The sequence below is a fragment of the Coenobita brevimanus genome, chromosome 71 (assembly GCF_032717465.1).
Source record: "Coenobita brevimanus isolate Jiangsu-jjx chromosome 71, ASM3271746v2, whole genome shotgun sequence".
In the NCBI taxonomy this organism is placed as follows: domain Eukaryota; kingdom Metazoa; phylum Arthropoda; class Malacostraca; order Decapoda; family Coenobitidae; genus Coenobita; species Coenobita brevimanus.
Window position 1 is genome coordinate 1,471,438 of NC_137024.1, and position 10,000 is coordinate 1,481,437.

At 41.1% G+C, this 10,000-nt stretch overlaps 2 protein-coding genes across 2 annotated transcripts in view; both read right to left on the bottom strand.

Annotated features, from left to right (window-relative positions):
- The window catches only part of LOC145406890 (G-protein coupled receptor dmsr-1-like), a 67,815-nt gene extending 67,567 nt beyond the window's left edge, over positions 1-248 (bottom strand). The window contains exon 1 of the mRNA XM_080278005.1: positions 48-248. Coding sequence (XP_080134131.1) covers positions 48-248 — 201 coding nt within the window. The remainder of the gene's footprint in view (positions 1-47) is intronic.
- Positions 249-4,330: 4,082 nt separating this feature from the next.
- Positions 4,331-10,000, bottom strand: part of LOC145406612 (uncharacterized) — a 161,710-nt gene continuing 156,040 nt past the window's right edge. Inside the window, exon 10 of the mRNA XM_080277688.1 lies at positions 4,331-4,527. Within this exon, the coding sequence (XP_080133814.1) occupies positions 4,331-4,527 (197 nt within the window). The remainder of the gene's footprint in view (positions 4,528-10,000) is intronic.

A 10,000-nucleotide genomic window follows, 5' to 3' on the forward strand; every position in this document is an offset into this window, starting at 1 on the left:
AGGTGAAGCAGAGGTGAGAAGCAGACGCAGAAAGGGCAGACACGTACCTTGTATCCATCTCTGAAGCCTACGTCACAGAAGGCGTGGTCGGTGGGCAGGGGCGCCGTGCTGGTGACCCCCGAATCGTTCCTCATGAGGGTCAAGACATACTCATACTGCTCCTTCGTCACGTTGGGGAAGTGCGCTAGGAGGTAGTTCTCCAGGTCCTGCAGGGTCTGGGGAACCTCGCTGCCTCCTTCAGACATCATGGGTGGCGCCTCCGGAAGGGGCAGAAGAAGGGGGGGACTCCTGAAGATCGCCTCTAGCAGGGCATCAGAGGTTGTCAATCAATTCTGGCAAGTTTTATCCGTAGACTTTTATTTCTCATGCAGTTATTATTGTTATTATTATTATTATTATTATTATTATTATTATTATTATTTTTCTATAAGTTTTTCCATCAACTAGAATATTTAAGTTATATTTTTGGGTTTCTCACGTCTGGTTTTCTAGGCTTGGTTCACTACACTAATCGGAAAACCACTCAAAAATGGTCTCAGTTTTTGCACAGTCGCGAAGTTAGAAGAGAGAAGGACGTGTTAGATTTGTCTTCTAAATTCACGAGAGTTTTTAGACAGATGCTGACTTATTTCCCTTTATTTCTTGAGTCTCGGCTTCAATAATTTAACATTCATTTTTTTTCTTTTTGTCAATTTCTCTGCTGTTGTGTAAAATTTTTTTCTTCGTGCAAAGCAGTTCGTTTAAAAAGCTATTACTATTATTATTATTATTATTATTATTATTATTATTATTATTGTTATTTTGGCTAGTCTCCCTTTCTTCTCTTCTTATTGTTTAGTGATTTTCCAAAGATGTTCAGTTCACAATGCAAAGCCCTTTTTACACAGCTACGTCTATGCCTTCTCTTACCTCTCCAATTCTGTGTCTTTTCTGCTTTCCCTGTCTCAGCTCTGTAGGTCTGTGTCGTCTCTGGCCAAATCTATGCCTCTCCGTCTCTTTCTGTATCGACCTTAATATCTGTGTCTCCTTGTCTCTGGCCTAATCTGTGCCTCTCTCTCTGCCTCCTCTTTACCCAGCTCTGTAGGTCTGTGTCTCCCTTCGTCTCTGGCCAAATCTATGCCTCTCTGTCTCTTTCTATATTGAGTTTTATATCTGTTTCTCCTCTTCTCTAGCCAGATCTACGCCTCTCTCTCTCTGCCTCCTCTTTATCCAGCTCTGTCTGTCTTTCTGTACCTCTGCTCGCTTCTACCCCCAGACAGAGGGCAAGTACCTTATAATCTGCTGCCAATCCGTCAAGATTAATCGGCAATCAGAAAATATATCAGATGTGGCGATAAAGTCTGTGACACACGCACACTCAGAGTCACTACCATCAGAAAAGCCACTCAGGGTAGGACTGGAAATTGGAGATGTGTATTATTATCCCTATTTTCCTTCATTTCATTACGTCTACTCTTACAGAAAAATTTCAATAATTCATTTCCTTCTTTCTTTCACTTCATTACCTCTGTTACAAAAAATATCAGTAGTTCATTTTTTTTTCCTTTCACCATTTCTACTCTTACAGAAAATGTCAGTACATATATATTTTTTCATTTCAATATTTCTACTCTTACACAAAATCTCAATAATTCATCTTCTTTTTCATTTCAACATCTCTACTCTTACACAAAACGTCAATAATTCATATATATATATTTTTTCATTTAAACACTTCTACTCTTACAGAAAATGTCAATATATATATTTTTTTCATTGCAACATTTCTACTCTTACACAAAACGTCAATAATTCATATATATATTTTTTCGTTTAAACACGTCTACTCTTACTGAAAAAGTCAATATATATATATATTTTTTTACCAAACTTCTAAACTTGTCCTACAAAAAAGTCTATGTTTTAATGATTCTTTTTTACTTTAAAATTAACTCTCTTACAAAAGCCTATATTTTCCGTCTTTTCTTTCACGTCTGATCTTACAAATTAGTCTAGTTTTATTAATTTATTTATTTTTTCAATTTAAAACTTACACGAAAGTCTATTCACACTTCACACATACACAAAAATCTGTTTCTTTTCTGCTGTCACTTATAATTCAGAGTTACTTTTTGATATATTGATTTTTTTTTTCCACTCCATATTTTCAAAAACTACACACCAACACAAATATCCAAAATTATTTCCTCCCTTCATAAAAATTTACAGGAAGAAGGAACCAAAGGCCATGAGCCAGCAGTAACTGTTCCTTCCGAGAGAAAAACAAAATACAAGAGAGAGCCAAATTTACCTGGACATATTCGAAATTTGGGAGACACAGGAAATATATTAATCCAGCTAAGTGGCCAAAATTTCCATGGTGACTCAATGATATGTTTTGAAGACGATTTTTTCGACACTTAAGCACTTTTTTACGAGTGCATTTAAGTGTATGTAGGATTTTCTTGTGTCACTTAAGGAGCCTTTGTAAGTGGTGTTAATTTTACTTATATTGTCTTTCTCATACCTTCACATATACACGATTGGTTACCAGTTTCTCTCTATACAGTTTTGTTGATGTAAAATTCTCTATCTTTTTTTTCTCTTTTCTCTTTATTTCTCTTTATTCTCTTTTTTTCTCTTTTCTTTATTTCTCTTTATTCTCTTCTTTTTCTCTTTTTTCTCTTTATTCTCTCTTTTTTTCTCTTCTTTTTTTCTCTTTCTTCTTTCTCTTTTTCTCTTTTTTGTCTCTTTATTCTCTTTTTTTCTCTTTTCTTTTTTCTCTTTCTCTTTTTCTCTTCTTATTTCTCTTTATTCTCTTTTTTTCTCTTCTTTCTTCTCTTTCTTTTCTCTTTTTCTCTTTTTTTCTCTTTATTCTCTTTTCTTTATTTCTCTTTATTCTTTCTCTGTTTTTTCCTCTCTTCTTTCTCTTTTCCTCCTCTTTTTGTTCTCTTTTTTCTGTTTATTCTTTCTCTCTCTTTTTTCCTCTTTATTCTTCCTCTCTTCTTTCCTCTTTATTTTCTCCTTTTTTCCTCTGTATTCTTTCTCTCTTTTTCCTCTTTCTTCTTCTCTCTTTTTCCTCTTTTTTTTTCTGTCCTTTTTCTCTTTTGTCTTCTTTATTCCCTCTCTTTTTCCTCTTTATTCTGTCTCTCTTTTTCCTCTTTTTATCTTTTTTTTCTTAATTCCGTCTCTCTTATTCTCTTTATTCTTCCTCTTTTTTCCTCTTTATTCTCTCTCTTATTCCTCTTTCTCTCTCTTCTTTTTCCCTCTTTATTTCTCTTTTTCCTCTTTATCTCTCTTCTTTCTCCTCTTTATTTCTCTTTTTCCTCTTTATTTTTTCTCTTTTTCCTCTATATTCTTCCTCTTTTCCTCTTTATTCTGTCTCTTATTCCTCTATTTTCGCTTCTTTCTCCTCTTTATTTCTCTTTTTTTTTCTCTCTCTCTCCTCCTCTTTCTCAAAACGTTACACACAAACGTTTGAACATTTTCCCGTCACATCATCAATAAAAAAAATATTGCGTTTATTCTTGAGTCATATAAGTAAACGTTTCCTCACTTCACCATCACTTAAAGACAAATCTAAGTGTCACATTCTCTTTATAAGTGTTTTTCTAAGTGACTGTTTCTTCAAAGTAATTTTTCCGACTGTCAAAGAATGCACTTCTCAAAATCCACAGCCCAGTTGACGAGGTGTGGTAGAGGATGGTGTTTGGTGTGTGGTAGAGGACTGTGGTTGAGGTGGTTGTTAGAGATTGTGGTAGTTTGTGTGGTTGTTGGTAGTGGTGGTTGGACTGTAGGTGATGGTGGTAGTTGAGGTGGTGGTTGTTAGAGATTGTGGTTGTTAGTGTGGTAGAGGATGGTGGTGGTTGGGTTGTTAGTGATGGTGGTAGTTGAGGTGGTGGTTAGAGATTGTGGTTGTTGGTAGTGGTGGTTGGGTTGTTAGTGATGCTGGTGGTTGAGGTTGTTGTTGTTGGAGATTATGGTAGTCTGTGTGGTTGTGGGTAGTGGTGGTTGGGTTGTTAGTGATGGTAGTTGGGTAGGATATAGGTAACCGTGACGACAGTGTAGGGTAACCGGGTAACTCTAAGTGGAGGAGGGTAACCAGTGAAAGATATTAAGTGGAGAAGGGTAACTATTATAAGTGGAGAGAAGGTAAGTGGAGAGAAGGTAAGTGGATGGCTGTGGAAGGAGGTGAATTTAGCAAGTGTAAAGTGTATGAAGGTAACTTGTGGAGGCAGTGTAAGTGGATTTAAGTGGATGAGAGCAAGTGGATGAGAGTTAGTGGTGAATGAAGGTAATTTTATGACCCTCGCTGGCTCAGAGGTGGATGATTGAAGCTTGGTGGATGGGATTAAGTGGATGAGAGCAAGTGGATGAGGATACCTGTCTTCAAGTGGCTTTGGGTGATTTGTGGAAGAAGGTACGGTACATAGTGGACGATTCGGACAGGTGGACGGGGGAGGGAGGTGGATGGTTGTGTGGAGGTGGGAAGCAGGTGGATGCTGGTGTGGATGGTGTGGATGTGATGTTCCCGGTTCAAGGACACATCTGCAATGATAGAAAAAAATAGGTGCAATTAGCTATCATCATCATCATCATCATCATCATCATCATCAACAATGTCAATTTTATCATCATTTTTATCATCCCATCATCATCACCATCATCACCATCATCATCAACATTATCATTATCATTATTATTATCATCATCACCACCATCATCATCATTATCATCATCATCATCATCACCACCATCATCACCAACTCAGTCACCATCATCCCAACAGCCCCTATTGAGAGAGAGAGAGAGAGAGAGAGAGAGAGAGAGAGAGAGAGAGAGAGAGAGAGAGAGAGAGAGAGAGAGAGAGAGAGAGAGAGAGAGAGAGAGAGAGAGAGGTAAGAAGCGTACAGGTGTATATATGTAATTAAAGGTGACAGGTGTATTTATATGTTTTTCAAGGTGTTTATACCTGCGTGTACCTGAATGTTGAAAGCTAAGAAATATATGTATGAGAGAGAGAGGGAGAGAGAGAGAGAGAGAGAGAGAGAGAGAGAGAGAGAGAGAGAATTCCTTTCTCTCTCTCTCTCTGGGTACACACAGGACACAAAATTGCCCTATCGAGAAAAGGCAAGAGGTCAGTAATGATGACTTTTGGCTTCTAATACACTGTGATTTGACCCTTACGGTAGATTCACCTTTTCTCATCATCATCATCATCACCATCATCATCATCATCATCATCATCATCATCATCATCATCATCATCATCATCATCATCATCATCATCATCATCATCATCATCATCATCATCATCATCTTCTTCTTCATTATCATCTTCTTCATCATTATCACCATCATCATCATCTTCATTTTTCATCATTCATAATTCATCACTCATTCATGATTCATTACATATTCATCATTCATCCCATGTCATTCATCTCCATCATCATTATGCATCATCATCATCATTATTATCACTATCATCATCACCATCTTCCATCCCTCGTCCACTCTTCTCCCGTCACCACCACCATCACCATCATCATCATCATCATCATCATCATCACCACCATCACCACCACCACCATCATCACCACCACCACCATCATCATCATCATCTTCATCATCACCCATGTCTCATCTCCCCGTCTTCATTACCATCACCACCATCACCACTCATCCCTCACCCTCCCATCACCACCACCATCACCACCATCACCAATACCACTGCCATCATCATCACCCATCTTCACACGACCACCACCACCACCACCACCATCATCACCACCATCACCATCATCATCACCATCATCATCACCATCACTATCATCATCACCTATCTCCCACCTTCCAATCTCCATCACCACCACCACCACCATCACCACCACCACCACCACCACCATCATCCCTCACCTTCCCACCACCACCACCACTACCACCACCACCACCACCACTATCACCATCACCCGTTCCATACGAAGATTAAGGCCACATCGAACCCTAATCCATTTAATTAAGCGATTTAGGCGTGGATTAGGAGGGGGTAATCCGGATAAAAGGAAGGCCATTTGAGGGGATGAGGGGCATTTGGTGGATGGACACGACAGGATTTTTTTTCATTCATCCTGGGTGCGAACCTTGTCGGGAAGTCATTTAATTTGACCCCAGATTAATATTTTGGTCGTAGTTAAGAATTTTTCCAGCAATGGCCATTTTATCTATCTATCTATCGGCTATCTATCTATCTATCTATCAGTCTACGAATCAATCAGTTTATTAATCTCTCAATCTATCAGTGACTCAGTCTATCTATTTATCTGTCTATCTATCTATTGCCAGACGCCTTAATCCCGTAAGGGGTGGCCACAAAGAAATCGCCTCCACGTCGCCCTGTCCCCTGCCATTAGAGTGAGAAAGTGAGTAAATTAGAGAAAGTGAGTAAATTAGAGTGAGAAAGTGAGTAAATTAGAGTGAGAAAGTGAGTAAATTAAAGAAAGTGAGCAAATTAGAGAAAGTGAGCAAATTAGAGAAAGAGTAAATTAAAGAAAGTGAGCAAATTAGAGAAAATGAGTAAATTAGAGAAAGTGAGTAAATTAGAGAAAGTGAGCAAATTAGAGAAAGTGAGTGAATTAGAGAAAGTGAGTAAATTAGAGAAAGTGAGTAAATTAGAGAAAGTGAGTGAATTAGAGAAAGTGAGTAAATTAGAGTGAGAAAGTGAGTAAATTAAAGAAAGTTAAAGAAAGTGAGTAAATTAGAGAAAGTGAGTAAATTAGAGTGAGAAAGTGAGTAAATTAAAGAAAGTGAGTAAGTTAAAGAAAGTGAGTAAATTAGAGAAAGTGAGTAAATTAGAGAAAGTGAGTAAATTAGAGTAAAAAAAAAGTGCATTGTGAGCGGAAATGAGAGACAGAAAGTGAGAGATAGAGAGAGAGTGAGCGAGGAAGTGTGTGAAAGTGATAAACAAGAATAAAGATGAACCGAAAGTGAGGAAGTAAATTGAAAAAAAAAAAATAGCAAGGGAAAACTGAAAAAAGGAGAGAGAATGAATGAGAAAGTATATAAAAGTGAGAAAGTAAGAGAAATGAAAGAAACTGTATCTAAACGCCAAGCCCAGGTCCTCCGAGAGCGGCCCCCACCACCATGATGTTACCCTCGTGGTGTGATCTTGGTGAAATGCTACGATCATACCTCAAACGGTGGGTCTAAACGACGATTTCACGACACCGTCACGTTAGTGCTAAGACACACAAAGACATTGCTACGACATCCCACGACGCCCCACGGAAGCATCACGATATCCTGACGACACACTACGATCATCCCTCAGTTAAAAAACAACGGTCACTCTGACTCCACGATACGCCAACACATCGCCACGACACGCTACGACACGCTACGGAACCGCTAAGTCACGGCACGTTTTTCATGACGATATGCGGCGACAACGAAGACATGAAGATCGTGGCGTGTCGTGGAAAAGTTCACGACAGTGGGACATAGGCTTAAGAAAGTGACAGCAAGATAACAGGTGCAAAGAAGAGGAGAAGCGAGGAGATGAGAGGAGACGAGAGAGGAGAGGAGAGGACGAGAGAAGAGAGGAGAAGAGAGGAGAGGAGAGGAGAAGAGAAGAGTGGCTAGCAATAAAATTAGGTAAGTGTTGATAACTATGGAGATAAGTCTATTGTATGGGTCTCTTTAAGATGATACTCTCGCCTCCTCACAAACTCCTCAACTCACAATGGGCTCTCTTCCCCCCCCTCCTCTCTCTCTCTCTCTCTCTCTCTCTCTCTCTCTCTTTCTCTCTCGGCTGCTTCTTCTCCCTCTAATATTCCTCTTCTTCTACTTCTTAATCCTCGTCTTTTTTTCCTTCATCTCTTCTGTCTTCTTCCTCTTCTCTCCTCCTACTTCTCTACCTCTCTTCAGTTTCCTCTTCCTCCTCTTACTTCCTCTTCCTCTTCCTCTTCCTCTTCTTCTTTCCAGGAACCTCTTAAGCTCACAAAGTATTTTTTCCTCTCTCCTCCTCCTCCTCCTCCTCCTCCTCCTCCTCCTCCTCCTCCTTCCCCTCCCCCCCAACCACCTCACTTCCTGACTAACCTTTTTCTTTCCTTTTCCCTTCTTCCTCCTTCCTCCTCTCTCTTCCTCCTCCCTCCTCTCTCTTCCTCCTCCCTCCTCTCTCTTCCTCCTCCCTCCTCTCTCTTCCTCCTTCCTCCTCTCTCTTCCTCCTCCCTCCTCTCTCTTCCTCCTTCCCCCTCTCTCCTCCTCCTTCCCCCTCTCTCTTCCTCCTTCCCCCTCTCTCTTCCTCCTTCCCCCTCTCTCTTCCTCCTTCCCCCTCTCTCTTCCTCCTTCCCCCTCTCTCTTCCTCCTCCCTCCTCTCTCTTCCTCCTCCCTCCTCTCTCTTCCTCCTCCCTCCTCTCTCTTCCTCCTTCCCCCTCTCTCTTCCTCCTTCCCCCTCTCTCTTCCTCCTCCCTCCTCCCTCTTCCTCCTCCCTCCTCTCTCTCTCTCTCTCTCTTCCTCCTCACTCTCTCTCTCTTCCTCTTTCCTCTTCCTCCTCCCTCCTCTCTCTTCCTCCTTCCCCCTCTCTCCTCCTACATCCCCCTCTCTCCTCCTCTTCCTCCTCTTTCTCTCTCTCTCTCTCTCCATGTGTGTGTGTGTGCGTGTGCGTGTGCGTGTGCGTGTGCGTGTGTGTGTGTGTGTGTGTGTGTGTGTGTGTGTGTGTGTGTGTGTGTGTGTGTGTGTGTGTGTGTGAGAGAGAGAGAGAGAGAGAGAGAGAGAGAGAGAGAGAGAGAGAGAGAGATGGCGCCGAGAAGGGTCCTTATTCTCAATGGTAAATTAAGTTCCCTAACACCTCTTCTTTAGCGATTTATTTTTGGACACGACTGGTAACTATAAATCTGTATGTTATTAAAGTATTGTGGTATTTGAAGGATTTAAATTACACAGATGATAATGAGGAGTAATAAGCAAAATAAATCCCTTAGGAAGAGGTGTTAACAATATGGGTTAATATGTGAGGTGGTTTGGCCATCTGGAGAGGATGGAGGGTGAGAGACTGACAAGGAGAGTGTATGTGAGTGAGGTGGAGGGGAAGAGAGGGAGGGGGAGGCCAAGGATGAGATGGAGGGATGGAGTGGAGAGGTATATGAGAGAGGGGTGTGTAAGCTGGGAGCAGGACAGTGAAATGGCGGGGGACAGGGCGACGTGGAGGCGATTTGTTTGTGGCCACCCCGTATGGGAGTAAGGCGTCTGGCAATAGATAGATAGATAGACAGTAGTTTTTGCAATTGCAGGCTCAACTGTATGCAGGCTAAAATCCTCTTTGCGGTCTACCATCTTCCTTTTGGGGGATAGGGAGTGAGTTGAGGGACGTTTGTATAACCAGGCAGAGGACTTGCTTAATTATATCAGTGCCACCACGTGAAGGCCCCCCTGCCCATCGCGAAGGCCAGTACGTTAAGTTCTGAGCTAAGTTAGTCACGAAGAGGTGTTAGGGTAGGTTGTAAACAGAGATATAAAGGGGAGAGAGAGAGAGAGAGAGAGAGAGAGAGAGAGAGAGAGAGAGAGAGAGAGAGAGAGAGAGAGAGAGAGAGAGAGAGAGAGAGAGAGAGAGAGAGAAAATACTGAGTTAAGAGAAAGGAAGCAAGGAGGGAACGAAGATGACATGAAAGAGAGAGAGAGAGAGAGAGAGAGAGAGAGAGAGAGAGAGAGAGAGAGAGAGAGAGAGAGAGAGAGAGAGAGAGAGAGAGAGAGACAGAGACAGAGAGAAAGAGAGTAAAAGAAATATTAAGATTTGAAGAAGGAAGAGGAGGAGGCGACGAAGGAAATTTATGAGACGAGAGAGAGAGAGTAAAGAAAAAGTGAGAGAGGGAGAGAAAATAAAGTCAGGAAATAAAGAGAGATGAAAGAGATTTGAGAAGTATTGAGAGAGGAATATTGGGGTTAGAGGAAGGAAGGAAGGAAGGAGGGAAAGAAGGAAGGAAAGAAGGAAGGAAGGAGAGAAAGAATGAAAGAAAGAAGGAAA